We start from the raw sequence: 16,552 nt of genomic DNA, 5'->3' as shown, positions 1-16,552 counted from the left end.
TAACTAAACCAAACCCAGGAAAGAGTGGCAAGAAATCAGAGACAGAGAGTGATCTATGCAGGACTGAAATAACCTGAGGGTGTTCCCAATCATGTTAACAATCACCTACAAAAGTAGAACAGGTGGGTGAAACACACAGCAAACAAAGATGACACCAGGGGTCATCACAAACCTAACCCAGGAGGTCAGTTGGATATTGATGTGTGGCCTGAGGTTGCTCTACAGCTCCATCATGTTGTTGGTGAGTACTGAGCACCAATATTAAAGGGATAGTTACCTTGGTGTAAACAGTCACAATTACTGACGGATGATACATTTCTATGTGCTCATGGTATATATTGTGATATCACTAAACAAAAAAATATAAAAAATGAGAGATCTGCATCATGTGTATAATATATATAATATAATAATAATGTATATAATAAATATTAAAAAGGTAGCTTGAAGTTTATTTAGGGTCCATTTTCAAACTGCTGAACTTCAAGTCTGTCCAGATGCTTAAATCAAACAAACAAACAAACAAAAGCACAGTTGACATTCTGCACAAAAGTGGTGAGGAATCATTGTCTGTTTGCTGCACTTTCTACTCTGCTGATTGTTCATTTTGTCTGTTCAGCAAGAGCAAGAGGAGGATCTTGGTTGTATCCAGTCTACAATGACAGACAAAGAGTTTAACAGCCTGCTTTTCCTGCACATCCACTAAGATCTGACTGATGACTTGGACATAAACAAATAGCTGGTTAAGGTTTTGCTTTGGGAGTGAAAGGCATACTAAATACTTTGGAAATAAGCCTAGCACACAAAGCCTCACTCTGCTGCGGTGCTGTCTATTTGTATGTTAGTAGCGTATTGGATGTAATAGGGCATGAATTGATTCTCTTTCAAACCTTTAAAAAACATATTCACTGCTTGGTTGGTTGATTGGTTACAGTGTAAGAGTCAAACCTTTTTAGCCGCTTATTGGTGGACCACTGGAAGTACCCTGATGAGAAGAGGGAATGTATTTCTTACCATATTTTAGTTGCATAAAAACGGTGTAGGCTAAGGTGAGATTGAACATAGGTTGCTGTGAAAAAGTTCACTAGACTATTATGTAATCCAAAGCAAAACTCATTCCAGCACTGCTGTCTCAGAGGGATAGTGTGATGCCTTGCATGTTAATAGTCTTTTTTTGAGAATATGCGCCACTAAACCATAATATCAACTGACCATCTCAGCAGATATGCTGAGATGCCTTAGGGTGGTTCCTACTCTGTTTTATTATCTTGAGATCCTGTATTGGAGCGTCCCCGTGCAGTTAAGACCTTGATTGATTTTTAAATGGTTTTAGAACTGTGCTTACATGGTGTGTTTTCCTAAAATGATAAATTACCATGCAACAAACCACGCACATTAAAAACAGACCGGGAGGAATAGAGAGCACAGCTCATTTTGCCCTCTGGTACCCTTACCCAGGATAATCCAACCATGCTATCTGAGAAGGCACATGGAACTGTACACAGTGTAGGAGTGTGCAATGGCAAAAACAACTAAATTGGAGAGGGCAAAGAGGTGGAAAGAAATCTAACTGAAAAGCAAATAATAGCATGGAACAATCAATTAAAATCAAAATAACAAGTAAGGGCACAACACGAATGACACACAGAATCTAAATGATAGCAAAACACAGCTTTGAAGGATAAAGTAAACAACAAAAGGAGGTTATAATAGACAAGGTCAATAATACATGAAAAGGTGGTGCGGTAATTAGCAGGAAAGTGTATGTGCATGAGTCCAAAAGGTTACATCTGTTTGTTGTTTATATATTATAGGGAACTCTCAACACTCTGCCTAATGTATTATCATACCCTTGTTGTCACACACACACACACACACACACACACACACACACACACACACACACACACACACACACACACACACACACTCTAAGCCTTCCAAGGCACAAGATGCTGCTAACACAGTTTACCACTTTTTTTTACAGCAGGAACATAAATTATGAATACCCTTTTCTCTGCATTAAGATAAATCTCATGGCAACTTGGCATGAAAAGTTTACAACTAGTCCATGCATGCTACAGTTCAAGCATGGAAAGCTGTCCTCAGAATACCTGCTATTTTCCCAACAGCAGACCATCTGTACATAAATGGCCACATCCGAACAGTTTCCACTGTGGCTTTCGCCTGAGACGGGTTTAGAGAAACGTGTCCTTTCTTGCAGCGGTAATAGCTGTTTGATACTGACTCTGCATCCGGGAAAATGTTTTGGTGGTTGGGGGCGTAAGACATGAGAATACTTGTACAGCAGGAGTCTCCTTGCGTATTTATAGTCTTGTGTCAGTTGCCTGTAAATTTTGCTCTGGTTCTAAAGGTATGATTATGAGCTGTTTTAAAGATGGGCGGGTCCTGTGTATGTGCTGTATATCCTGGATGGGGATGAATCCAGGGGGAACCCACGTACCCTGTCATTATGTCTCACCTGGATTCTCATTCATTCTGATATAAACAGATGTCCAAAGTACTTAAGCAGAGAGGTGCTGACTTTCATCAACAGTCTTAAAACACTCAATCCAGAGCCTGTTTTGAAAATGTCTCTGTTTCTGACAATGGTTGATGATTATTATTGTAGATGATTCTTTGCTGAATATGGAGCTACTGTTGAATGCTTTTTGCTGCTTGAGATAGATTCGTTGAGCAGGCGTTGGGTAAAGGAGAATTTACCAGGGCTTAGTTGAATCTCACCATTAGAGAAGCCACTTAGCGCTGTGGGAATGTCATGCAAAGTTCAAGTGAAATCAAACAGTCAGTTTGAGTGTAGCAGTCCCCTCAGGGATGATGGTGTCTCTCCTTGTGCCTCTTTCTTTATTTTATGTTCAAAGGTACAGTATGCAACAGTAAAGATATCGTTCGCTTTTTGATTCTGGCATATTGCACAGTAAATTGACAGGTATAATTAATATATTAAGTTGCTCTTATTTCTGACTTGTGGTTATGTATTTATTATTTCTAAGAAGGAAAAATCACAGTAGTTTCTTTTTTATCAGTATTTCCATTGTTATGTAACTTCACAGACCTATCAAACCATTTGTCAACACAAATAAAGTATGCTATATATAATTCTATGAATTCAGAAACGTTGTTTTTTATATGAATTAGAGTTATTATATTTGACATAATTTGACATTATATGTAGGTCTAAATCTGGATAATCTCCACTTATATCCAGGTAACCTTAAATGTGCTATTTGGAGGTGTAGTCTGCTGCTGGCTCGACTGATGAAATCCAGGAGCCAACGGTTTACCTTTCAGTTAATGGGCCGTAGCTCTTTGAAGCTCACCATTTGTCTGCTTCACAAACCTTATCTGATTACTGGACTAGTACAACAGGGCCTGGCTGCCAACCTCAGGCTACTAGATCTGATTACTCCTCATGTTGGGGACCCAGTGCAGGCAGCCAAAACCATCTTTGTTTGGTTTCTCTGTGGGGAGAAATTCTGGCAGCTGCAAGCCTCTTGATGCAGCACTCATTGTTCTGGCTGTGCTTTCAGGACAGATTAAAGCATAAAGGTTTGTGTCCTTTGCTTGCACTTAAACCACACATGCAGCTCTCAGAACCACAAATCCAAAGGGTTTGCCTAAAAAGACTATTTCCCTTTTAAAACGTGTCATATCTTGTGGATGGAGAGATGTTACTGCCAAGAGAGGCTATATCAAAATACAGTATGACATATCATTGAGACTGTATTACTTGGAACTATAATTATATAGTGCAAAACGATAAACAGAGGCTTTTTTCTGATCAGTAATTGTGCCTGGCAGCACTGCTGACTGACAGTTTTACACAGTTAATCTGTGTCTTCCTTTGCTCCTTTACTTTGGTTTCATTACTGTATGTAGCATATTCGGTCAATCAGTCAAGTTTTATTTGCCACTTGTCATTATATAAAGTGCAATCCCAGTGAAATGTAATCTTATCAGTTTTTTAATTTGAAATTAATTAAATTTAATTAGAATAATTTAAATAGAACCAGAATAGTAACTGATAAATATAATGTATGATTTTTGGGGTTTTAGGCAGTGACCTCATTTAGGATTTTAGTGGCCTGATTAGAGGCTCTTCAGCCTCTCAGTGCTGGCCTGGTGTATCCGGTAACTTCTTCCTGACCGCAGCAGAGAGAAAAGACTGCTATACAGGTTGTTGGGATCCTTAATGAGTCTCCTTGCCTTATTCTTGCAGCACCTGGTGTAAATATCCTATACGCAGGGCTAAGCACCACCTATTGTATGTTGAGCCAAACAAAGCACTCCTTGCAGGGTCTTGTAGTGCTGTTTGTACCAGGCAGTGATGTTTCTCGTCTCTTGGTGGTGCACAGGTAGAAATTCCTGTTTTGGATTGGAACAGTCTCTGCCTTGCCTTTCTCACCACTGAGCCAGTATGCAGCACTCAGGTCAGGCCCTTGGTGATGTAGACACCAAGATACTTGAAGCTGTCCACCCTTTCCACTGAGGCTATCTGACCTGCTGATATTAAAGGAGGTATTGCTTTTTCCCAAATCCACTGCCAGCTCTTCAGTCTTGATAAAGGTCTTGTCATGATTATCTGTGATCAGGCACACCACAGCTGTGTTGTCAGCAAACTTGACGAAAGTGTTGAAGTCAAAAGTAGCTACATAGTTGTGTGTGTTTAGGGAGTTACAACAGTATGGATTTGTTTTTGTTCAGTTAAGTTATCACTCAGGTCCAAATACAAGCTCTCCTTTTTGTCTCACACTGTGTGATGAGAAAGAGCTAAGTACCGCTTTGTAGGTGCTGAGCTCCATTGTCATGGAAACCACAACTCTTCCCATGGACCATCACTTAATTTATTCATTATTTGGTCACAGTTTCTCTCAAAAGAATAAGGTTTATACTGTTCAGTAGTTACTTGTCTCTGTTAGTCATAACAATGATGTATTTGATCAATTATAAGGATGTGTGCATTTCAGAGCTAAAAATTGCTTATTTGGATTGGTTTCATCTCTTGGTTCCTCAGGTTATTTCTGTATTTGTATAATGGACTGTGAATGACTCCCTGCAGTTTAAGTCCATAAATAGTCTCTTTGTGATGGCAGTTCATACAGTGCTTCAGTAGCCTACTGCACCTCCCAAAGGGAACGTTCACTGAGGTCCAAGCCCTTAAGCAACCATTTTACAAGCAGCATGACATGCATTGTTGAGAGGAAACAGGGTCTGAAGGGGTTAAATAGAATAACAGTGGGTGAGTTTGGCTGCAGTGGAATCTCAGCTCATAGAACCACTAATTGCAGTCAGGCAGGCCTGGGCTGGCACATCAAGCTCTACATCCCCCAGACCTCCTGTCAGGCCTCCTGTCTGCCTCTCAGACCCATCACTATTAAAGTCAACTACACCAACAAGCTCATCCAGACCAAACTAGGAAATCAATATTAGCTCTGCCTTCAGGTTGCTTTTTGTTTTTTTAGTACTTGTAGATGGAGAAATCCCCCTAAAACACCATTCCAGGAAGTTAGAAAGTGTTTAAAGGGTACAATTACAGCCTTGGCTACCTGTTGGTTTTTCAATTTCTCCTGTAATCAGTGCTAATCTTCCAGAGTACGCTAGCTATTACAGATTCAACTCGGCAATTACACCAAGCATTCAAATATCCTGTTTAGAAACAAGTAAAAGATGATTATGGATTACATCCTCCTGTGTGCTTTTCTTCATAATCTTCATTTCTTCCCCTGTTGTTCTTTCCAGCTCCTGTCTTCTACTTTGGCAACACAGACTACCATGTGGATGAGAGCGATGGCTTTGTGGAAGTGCAGGTGTGGAGGACAGGAACTGATCTTTCCAAAGGAGGAACCGTTACAGTGCGCTCGAGAAAGACAGATCCTGTCTCAGCTGAGGGTATGTGTCTGTGCAAGGCACCTTTCTTGGCCAGCTTTAGCTAGTTAGTGCTTGGAGAAATGGAAACCATAACAATAGACTTGTGTCGTCACCCTGTCACTCTGTTTTCCTGAGCTCACGAGTCCAAGGAGATGTTAACAATGGATATGTGTGGTGGATGACCTGGGGAATGTAAACATTGTTTTAGGTTTGAAAAGACAGGGCTTCACTGTTGGGCCATTGCCTTGTAGGTATTAGATATGCACAGTGACATGAAGATAATAGTGGTTTGAGTGAGGACAGAGCTTTAGGAATGCATTCTGATTGTTCTGTATGTTGGTAAGTGCTCTGGACTTAAAGTCTGGCTACGATTTCCCCAAGGTTTCCCTACAGCGTCTATTATCTCCTGCCCCAGGCAATCCTCTCCCCCTTGCATAGATTTTTAGCATCTCTGCTCTTGCCTGCATTACAACCGTAAAAATAACTAGCATCTAATCATATGCAGCATGATAGAAATGCAAGCCCACACTTACTCACATAACTGGGCCACATGAGAAAAGCCTATGGGCAAGGGGTGAGCTCTCAATACCCAATCTCTTCAAAGAATGGCAAATGAATAACCTGTTTGCGCTCTGGGAGCTATCCAGTTTCTAGCAGCATTCCTTTTATCATGTAACAAATTCCAACTGTTCATGGCCATTGACCATGAGATAGAAAGCGTCATTTTGTCAGCACATGGGGTATATCCTTTCATCTTGCTCGCTGCCTGACATTCACAAATGAATTATGAAGTAACATGAGAACTGCTGTTGAAATAAGAGAAAGTACTGTCCATTTATGTTATGTCCACTATATTCCATAAACACTCTGTGCTTGACCTATATTGTGTTGTCGAGCAGCTGGTGTGGATTACGTGGGGATCAGCCGGAATCTGGACTTCGCACCGGGGGTCACCATGCAGACGTTTCGTGTGACCATCTTGGATGACTTGGGCCAGCCGGTACTGGAGGGGCCAGAGAAGTTTGAGCTGGTACTCAGGATGCCCATGAATGGCATCCTTGGAGAGCCAAACAAGGCTACTATCTTCATCAATGACTCTGTTTCAGACTGTGAGTGATTATCTTCATTGAATTTATTCAAGTGTTTACATTTAGTGATTTATAGTGATCGTGATCATGATGATTTATGGGTTGAATTGTGTTGTTTTAGTGCCAAAGGTGCAGTTCCGTGATGCTGTGTATGTGGGCAATGAGAACTCAGGACAGATCTCGGCTACTGTATACCGCAGTGGTGATATCAGCTACAAGTCCACAGTACGATGCTACAGCAGACAGGGGACAGCCCAGGTCATGATGGATTTCAATGAGAGACCTAACACCGACGCCTCCATCATCACCTTCTTACCAGGTGTTGTAATAACATATCTGTTTGAGTTTGCTTGACTTGTTCAAATAAATTAAAAGGACATTTTACTTAATATATTTTCCCTTTGCTTTTTTCTCAGGAGAGATTGAAAAGCCTTGTGTTCTGGTGCTAGTTGATGACACGGAACATGAAGAAGAGGAGGAGCTGCGTCTTGTGTTGGGAAGGCCCAAAAGTGAATCTCCATTTGGAGCATCTATTGGGGGGCAGAATGAAATACTTATCAAGATAAATGATGATGCAGACAGTAAGTATGTGTTGTTTACAATAGTTCTGTTTCAAGCTACTGTTAGCATACATTTTATGGTTATTAAAATGCTAAAATGATGGAGTAAATTTATGGTTTAAATTTATTCTAATGACATACATTTTGTTAATGAATAAAGTCAAATAATATTGGTGTGGTCTGTGTTGGTTTTAGCTTGTTCATCTGCATGTACCCAAATCTAACACATTGCCTATATATGAATGACCACTGCAAGGCTTCATATTTGAATAGTTGCACACACATGCTTTAATCCATGGCATGCCACAGTTACAGTTTACTAACATGATTTTGACTATGTCATGCTTTCTCAGAGGCTATTATTAAATTTGGGGAGACCAAATTCAGTGTGAATGAACCAAAGGAAAGTGGCCAAATATCTGTGGTGAAGATTCCAGTGCTGCGTGTTGGAGACACCTCCAAGGTTTCTGTTGTTCGAATTCACACCAAGGATGGATCTGCTACTTCTGGGGAAGACTATCATCCTATATCCGAGGGTGAGTGCTGCTAGACTGTGCTTTTATTAGAACTGGAAAGTTCTGAAGTGTCCTGAAGAAATGTTTATTAAATTTATTTATTTCTCTGCAGAAATTGTGTTCAAAGAAGGTGACACAGAGCACTATGTGGAGGTGGAGATTTTATATGATGGTGTTAGAGAAATGAGGGAGGCACTCACTGTGCACCTGAAGCCTGATGAGAACATGGTAGCAGAGACAAAGGTGAAAATTAAGCCGAATTTGCATATAATTTAACTGTCAGATGTGTAACTACCTGGCTCACATTACAAGACAGCAGCAATTTGTTCTACATTAACATCGTCTTATTTGCCCTTTCTTGTCAATCAACAGATGAGCAAAGCCATAATCTATATAGAGGAAACCAGCAGCATGGCAGATGTCACCTTCCCTTCAGTGCCCAGAGTGGTTTCTCTCCTGCATTATGATGACATCGATAGGACCAGGGACTCTCTCCCTGTGGCTGGATACCCTGTTATTTGTGTCACTGTATGTCCCAACTGATAATAATCTGACTAATGAATACTTAGTGACTTATTTTTTAGTCATTAACTCTACTAATGATTTATTTTGTGAAGCTTTTTGTCTCACAAGTGAAGTTTGAAAACAGGTCAATGCTATCAGTTAGATAGTATTTGACAGATGTGCATACTTTGCTCAGTTACCAGCTACCTTGAGGGCTCATCAGCACTGCAGAATGATTTTAGCATGGATTTCACTGACAAGCATTTTCTTTCTGTTTTTTTCAGGCCTGTAACCCCAAGCATCCAGACTATGACAAAACAGGTTCTATCTGTGTGAGTGAGAACATCAACAACACCCTGACCCGTTACCGTTGGCTTGTCAGTGCCCCAACAGGCTCAGATGGCGTCACCAGTCCAATGAGGGAAGTTGACTTTGATACCTTCTTCACCTCATCCAAGCTCATCACTCTGGATTCAGTCTACTTCCAGCATGGTTCTAGGGTTCAGTGTGCCGCAAGGGCTGTGAACTCTAATGGAGATGAAGGACTGGAGCTCAGTAGCCCCATAGTGTCCATCAGCATGGATGAGGGTGAGTGCAGCTTCTTTCCTCTTATGGAAATGGCTTAACACGATAAGCAGCTGCTGGCAGTGTTTTCCTCTCCCACTGCAGTACTTGCTGTTTTTGCTCTGACAGAAAACTAAAAGATAAAATACTTTTCTGTGGTGGATTTGTTGGGGACATTTTTTTTAATGTTTTGTTTGTCATGGTGTTTATGCAGGAATGTGTCAGCCTGGTGTTGTAGGCACTGTGGGGGCTGAGCCCTTCTCTGCCAAGCTACGGTACACTGGAGCAGAAGACACAGACCACCCCAACCTCATCAAGCTAACGATCACCATGCCTCACATTGATGGTACATAAGAAAGCAGAGTTTAGTGAAAATATTGCTTCTCTAATAAACTATCTCAAAACCAGCAGGTTGTCAGTTTAACAACCCTCCTGAGCTGGGCAATCTTGTCCCGTGTAACTAATCAACCAAATTATTTTACTAAGAAGCTACATCAGTTAGTTTTTCCTTTATTGATAATTTACAGTCTTTCGCTTCCACTTTCTAACTGCTATGTGTATATATACTCCCTCAGGTATGTTGCCTGTAGTATCCACCAGATCCTTGTCTAACTTTGAGCTCACGCTGAGCCCTGATGGTACTCGTGTTGGCAACCATCGCTGCTCCAATTTGTTGGACTATGCTGAAGTCAAGACTCGCTATGGCTTCCTCACTGAGGCCACCAAAAATCCAGAAGTGATTGGAGAGACATCGCCTTACCAATACAGCACTTCCCTCAGAGGATTCAGTACACTACGATTCTACAGAAATCTCAATTTGGAGGCTTGTTTGTGGGAATTTAGCAGCTACTATGACATGTCTGAGCTGCTCAGTGATTGTGGAGGCAACATTGGGACTGATGGACAGGTAAGGAACCCCACCTTTGAACTTTAGTTCACCTCTGACCCTATTTGTCATCACTAGACATGAAGTGCGAGGAGTCAGTTAATAAAGCTGAAGACCCCCTTGAGAGCAGGAATGTGAACTCAGCAGTTACTGATCTGCTTTGTCCTATAACAAGTCTTGCCCATTTTTATTCTAAAATCCTCTGGGATTTTCAATTCTAATTAATAATTTACAAGCATATGAAAACCTTGCTTTCTGACTTTGTTTTCCTTCAAAAATCCTAAAGTAAATACTAGCCTGTAGAGGAGTTATCCATTATTGTCTGGAGACCCATGTCAACATCCGTAGTAATGACTAACCCAACACCCTGTTTCCTTTAACTCCCAGTAGGAGCAGTTATTTGTCTTGTCAAAGTGGCAAGTCAATGACCAGCAGCCTCATAAAAATCTTTGTTAGTCTGTTTTTCCATGTGCACAATGTGTTCTCTCTTAGCAGTAGCAGCTATTATATGTGGAACTGGAAGCCCGTCGTAGTCCTCCTAATGCACAAGCCTTACAGCATCTAACATTTGCATTCACCTTGGAAACCTACTGTTAGTTGACTTGCAGTTAATTATGGTAGAGTGTTGATAAAGGAGAACTGAAAGAGTGCACAGGGCACATCGCAGTGAAAACCTCCTCTACGCGCCGTACTGAGGATTATTAATTAAAGCCCTACAGCACTAGCAAATATGTTTATGCTCTGAAGGTATATAAGAATGTACTATGTACTGGTTTGTTATTATAATAGGAGTTTCTCATTTTTAGTTTATATAATAGATAGTTAGTCTTATTTTAGCATGAAAAACCAACTGATGACAAAAGCCCTGCAAATACACAACCAAGACAACCATATAACAAAAAGTGTAAAAAGTGTAATCACATACAAACTATAAATAAAACACAAGCACAAGACTGATGACATACAAAACACAGAAAAAGCTTGTAAAATTAGTACAATACACAGGGGCTAAACAGTCACCATCAATAAAACAAGAGCATTCATTATATATTTTATAAATAGCAAAGACATCACCCAGATGATGCCTTCACTCAGCAAGTGTTGCCTGCAGCCACATGATGTAAATGTCAATACAGCAGTAATAAACATGTCTTGACAAGAAAGCCGCTGATATTAATTCACCTCAGTCAGCAGTAATACCCTGAGGTCAGAAATTGATCACATACATGCTTTGCAATAATTGGTCCGGATAGACTGCACTTCTTTATTGATTAGGAGCCATATTGATCAGAGATAATCCAATAAGTCAAAAAAAAAAGGAAAAGAAGATGAATGATTTTGACCATCTATCTATTGAGGCCTGATCAATAAATATCTTGCAATCTTCTTGTCTCTAGTGTCTTTTCATCACACGGTGTACATTCAGCTCTTATACTGTTCTGTATGTAGATTTTGTTGCTATGGTTACTCTTGAACAGAGCAAAAGACGGTATGTAGATGCGTAGACTGAGGCGTCACAGGTTTAGTTTCAGGATCTGTAAGGCAGGATCAATGGAAAGAGAAACGGTCTTTGTTTGTGGGAACACTGTGACCTGAGTGTACATCTAAGTGGACAGACAGGCTGAGAGGAGACAACTCTGTTCAGGTCGAGACCAGTGTTGTGTCAGTGTGGGGCTTTGTGCCCAGCTTAACACCACCACAGGAATCTATTAAAGCCCAGCAGGTTGTGTCAGAGGGCCATTCTGCAAATCATTTCCCTGAGCTCTCAGCACCCAGAGGCATAGGCACGTCTCCACATGTACGTAGTGCCGGTGCAGGCAGGTACCTTTCACAGGTCAGAGGAAAGTGCAGATACCAGAGAGTGTGCTCCCTCTGAGGACTTTCACCACTTGGAATCCTTTGTGCATTTTAGGACATCTCTTTTTAGAGAAGAAAAGTTTGGAGGAATGTCCTTAACACATGTAAATAAGCATTTTTGGCTGAGTAAAAACAGCAATACATCATGATTTTGACAAATTTGATTTTCAATTGAAGTTCTGTACCTAATCTGTAATAAGCCCATGAACACATTAAATCTAATAGCTGTAAACTGTCAAGCAAACATAATGATACCCCCTTGGAGTTATATGCATTATTTCCCAGTAATGTGTGCTATAGGTTCTATTCAGTCTGTGGACTTAATAAAGCACTACAGTATTCAGTACTGAACGTGCTTATATCATCTTTATTGACAGAATATTGTTCTTCTCAGAGGTGCTGTACATGATTTTTTAAGGCTTGCTATTACTGTATCAAGGTTGTTAAACTGTGAAGTACAAATACTCTGACACAGTATGTTGGTTTTCACTGCAGGTGTTGAATTTGGTCCAGTCCTATGTGACCTTACGAGTTCCACTTTATGTGTCCTATGTCTTCCACTCCCCTGTGGGAGCAGGGGGATGGCAGCACTTTGACTTGCAGTCAGAGCTGAGGCTCACATTTGTGTACGACACTGCCATCTTATGGAGGGATGGTATCGGTAGCCCACCTGAGGCAGAATTGCAAGGTAAGATTTAACATTAGTCTCCAACACAAAATTGAGGACTACTTTAAACTATATTTATTATTATTAATTTATTAATGAATGACATATTGTAAATTCATTAAGTAGCCAAATTAACGCTGTCTGTGCCTGTCTTTGCAGGTGCCCTGTACCCAACTAGCATGCGTATAAATGACCAGGGACGACTAGTAGTCAACTTCCGCACTGAGGCTCGATTCAGAGGCCTGTTTGTCTTTGGGCATCCAGGTATGTTACAGTATACTGTAGAGGTGTAGCAGTTTCTGAATTTTATGTGGTATATAATGCTGCTTTATTGCACGTCATAATAATATATATACATATATTTAAATAACCCACAGCTCTAAAAAAAAAAAAAAAAGAAGAAATTAAGAGAAAAAAGCTTTGCATGCACTGTTATAGAACATGTTTAATGTAGAAGAGAATTCACTCAGCTTTTAGATGATAATTAATAATTTCACAAATGCTTTGTATGATATTATGATTTATATGATATTTGTCATATTGCATATTTAAAACACATTTACAGTATTTTAGTATTGTGATTATACTGGTACATATCATGTAATGTAATCAATGAAATTCTTATCAGCTTCAACCCTCACCTCCATGGTCATGTGTCCGGACCACCCTGGTTTGACCTTTAACCTCAGTCTTGTGAGGAATGAGCCAACCTACAACCAGCCCATCCAGCAGTGGACATTTGTTTCTGATTTTGCTGTGAGGAAACATTTTGTTCTCAAAAGAGCAGTTTAACTGTTTTTTTTTTCTTTTCTGTTTTCTAAACCTAATTCTTACTGGACATGATTTTTCCTATCAGGTGCGTGACTACTCTGGTACGTACACAGTGAAGCTGATCGCCTGTACATCTCCTATCAGCCTGGAGTACACCATCCCTCCTGTCTGCAATCCCAGAGAGCCTCTTACCTTTGACTTGGACATCCGATTTCAGCAGGTAATATCAACTCATTTAAAATCACAAAAATAAGCTTTTTTTAAATCCCTTTAGAGCAATTCAGTCAGCAAAACTAGGATAAGCAACCAAATATGGACTAAAATAAGGAAAGAAATATGAAAGTAATAGTTTCAACACTTAGTGGTTGTGTTGACGGGCTCAATAAAGATTGTTCACTTTGTGTCACCTTGTATTTTTAACCTTGCTTGAATTTGTCTGTTTGTGTTTGTGTCATGTGTTTCCAGGTTAGCGACCCTGTGGCTGCTGAGTTCAGCCTGAACACACAGATGATTTTACTTGCTAAAAGGACACTCTGGCTCTCAGATGGCTCCATGGGCTTTGGACAAGAGAGTGACACTGCCTTCTCACAGGGTAAAGCAGTAACATAAATGTGCAATATACCTGTGCAATTTACACTGCTCTCACTTTCCCTTTATATAGGGTTTTATGCACTTTTATTATTTCTAGAGAGGTATATGTTTTATAGATTTATGTGTCTTTTTTGTGTGTCTTTTTAAGTTGACTCTCTGAACAAATGACGGCACAAGAGTTCCTATGTGTGCATGCACAAATGACAAATGACAAATAAAGTTCTTGAATCTTGAATCTTGAATCTTGACATGCAGTTATAAAATGCCAAATGCTCTTGGATGTTTGAGGATTTGAAATAGCACAAGACAAGGTTGGCTGTAAATGTGCTATATATAGCAGACATGTTCCCCCATTATTTTGTGACTCTCCATGATAAAAATAAAATATAAAATAGGCCTCCATGAAGTGTCATTTTGACCTCTTTCATGTCTTATCCCCAAAACAAGCTACTGTACTAATGAGAACCTAAATTCTTGAAAGTCTTATAAAATCCTTGAAGCTGCTGTCAAAGTGAATTTAGTATGCTTTTTTGTGAAGACTGACAAAACATATTTAGCTGAGGTTGTTGTTGTAGTCTAAGCTAAATAAGTTATTTGAGAGAACTGCATTAGTGGATATCAGTGGAGTTCCTCTGTACGACTTCCAACTAAACCATGAAGTTTATATACATGCAATGAGTTTTGCCATGATGAAAACTGTATTTCTCTTCCTTTAGGGGATTTAATCTACGGCCGAGTGATGGTGGATCCAGTGCAGAATTTGGGCGACTCTTTTATTTGTAATATAGAGAAAGTCTTCCTCTGTACTGGAGCTGATGGATACGTCCCAAAATACAACCCCAGCAACTTTGAATTTGGCTGTCTGGCTGATGCTCCATCTCTACTCTACAGATTCAAAATAATTGTAAGTGTAACAGCAATATATTTATCATCATGTCACATATGATTTGTGTCCTTCCAAACCTAAATATTCCTTTCTATTTGATCTATCCACACAAGGACAAGGCCCAGCCTGAGACCCAAGCTAAGTCATTTGGAAATGTAGCTTTCAACGCCTTCCTGGCAGTGGACGACCCCGGCGCTTTAGCTCTAGTGAGACAACCTGGGTCAGATGGTTTCAGAATGGATTCCTCAGCTCTCTTCCAGGTCAGTTTGTAGGCTTGGTACAAGAAACACCTTCAATACAAACTTTCAAATGCTACACATTCTCATATTTCAACAATCTGGGTTATTTTCTGGTTATTTTCTAGTTATTTTGTGCTGGAATTTACATTTTTTCCTACTGAGTCAAGACCAAGTGGAAACGCAGGATAAAAACACACTGTACTGTACATGAGTCATAGAAAGTTACATTAAAAGATGCTTTTTTTCTTTTGATATTTTACTTTATCTTCTTAACAAGCTGAGAAAAAAATCTATAACCTGACACTTTCTGCATCCCCGCACATAGAAGTCTTATTGAAAGTTAACAGTCTTGTCACTGTGGCAGCTGTCCTTTATATGGTCTCCGATGACAGGATCATATATATATACACTGCATGATTCAGACTCTCCTCTTTTCATCAAGTACTGATTGCTTCTTCTTGTCAGTGAGTCTGACTTTTCTTGCCTTGTTAAAGTGTCAGTATGAGAATGTCTACAAGCCTAATGAGTATTTTCCAACAGCAGAAAACTTTTCTCCTTTCAAAATACATATAAATACACTGGAGTTATACATTTGAGGTTACCGGATATTGTTTATATTTTGGCAATTTTACAGGAATGCAGAAAAATAACAATCATTAAAATGGGTCCAAGAAGAGAATTCACATTGATAGTGTTTTTTATTTCTAACAGTGTTTTATGGTGGATCTTCTTCTTTTATTGCTGAACTCTTATTGTTCAACAAGGAAATTGGTGCTCTACAAAAAGCTGCACCATAAAAATGAGCTACAGGTATCATTTTGAAAACAATAACTGTTGCTCTTTCCAGGTGTCCGCAGGGAGAGAGTGGTACATTCACACTATCTACACAGTCCGTTCTCGGGACAACGCTAACCGGGGCATAGGGAAGAGAAGCCTGGAGTACCATTCATTAAGCCAGCACACAAATGTGCAACTAAAGGGTCAAAATCGCCACAGAAGATCTGCCAATGATGTGCCAGACATCATAGAGGATATTGGCGTGAGCAACAATCGTGGCACCAACATCTTGCACATCGCGCTGGATCAGAGCAGCCAGAGGAGGACCAGCCCAGAGAGGGAGATCTTCACCAAAGGGATCATTCCCCGTGAGCTCAACCAGAAAGACGACAGTGACGACAGACTAGTGTTGATCATTGGTGTCTTTGTCGGGCTGCTGCTCACGGTGCTCATCATCATTGTGGTGGTGTTGCTGGTTCGGTCCAAGCGGGAGAAAAAGGATGTACCCACGAGCTCCAGCAGCACAGAGCCTATGATGACACAAGGCCTCAGTAACAGTGACAGCTCAGAGGTCTAACAAAAAAGACTGATGATTGAGATTTTTAGTTAACATTTTTATTTTGCAAGTGCCTCACATTTAGATAAAAATTGAAGATTGTGTGTGAAGCGACACAAACTACAAGAGCTTTGATTCCATTCAGAAATCTACCTGAAATACTGCATCACTTCCATGGCCAGGGAGACATATGGTCACTAAC

The 16,552-nt window shown here is 40.2% G+C and overlaps 1 protein-coding gene across 1 annotated transcript in view; it reads left to right on the top strand.

The window, feature by feature from the left end:
* The window catches only part of frem2b (FRAS1 related extracellular matrix 2b), a 59,309-nt gene extending 42,757 nt beyond the window's left edge, over positions 1-16,552 (top strand). Inside the window, exons 7-24 of the mRNA XM_053320447.1 lie at positions 5,761-5,910; positions 6,789-6,998; positions 7,099-7,296; positions 7,394-7,558; positions 7,891-8,073; positions 8,165-8,295; positions 8,425-8,580; positions 8,841-9,144; positions 9,335-9,466; positions 9,696-10,027; positions 12,359-12,551; positions 12,690-12,794; positions 13,159-13,286; positions 13,387-13,521; positions 13,767-13,893; positions 14,609-14,796; positions 14,892-15,038; positions 15,865-16,552. Of these exons, the coding sequence (XP_053176422.1) occupies positions 5,761-5,910; positions 6,789-6,998; positions 7,099-7,296; positions 7,394-7,558; positions 7,891-8,073; positions 8,165-8,295; positions 8,425-8,580; positions 8,841-9,144; positions 9,335-9,466; positions 9,696-10,027; positions 12,359-12,551; positions 12,690-12,794; positions 13,159-13,286; positions 13,387-13,521; positions 13,767-13,893; positions 14,609-14,796; positions 14,892-15,038; positions 15,865-16,371 (3,491 nt within the window). The 3' untranslated portion in view covers positions 16,372-16,552. The remainder of the gene's footprint in view (positions 1-5,760; positions 5,911-6,788; positions 6,999-7,098; positions 7,297-7,393; positions 7,559-7,890; positions 8,074-8,164; positions 8,296-8,424; positions 8,581-8,840; positions 9,145-9,334; positions 9,467-9,695; positions 10,028-12,358; positions 12,552-12,689; positions 12,795-13,158; positions 13,287-13,386; positions 13,522-13,766; positions 13,894-14,608; positions 14,797-14,891; positions 15,039-15,864) is intronic.

This window comes from Scomber japonicus, chromosome 6, assembly GCF_027409825.1.
Source record: "Scomber japonicus isolate fScoJap1 chromosome 6, fScoJap1.pri, whole genome shotgun sequence".
In the NCBI taxonomy this organism is placed as follows: Eukaryota; Metazoa; Chordata; class Actinopteri; order Scombriformes; family Scombridae; genus Scomber; species Scomber japonicus.
Note: the sequence above shows the minus strand (reverse complement) of the source record. Positions and strands in the feature narration are given on the sequence as shown.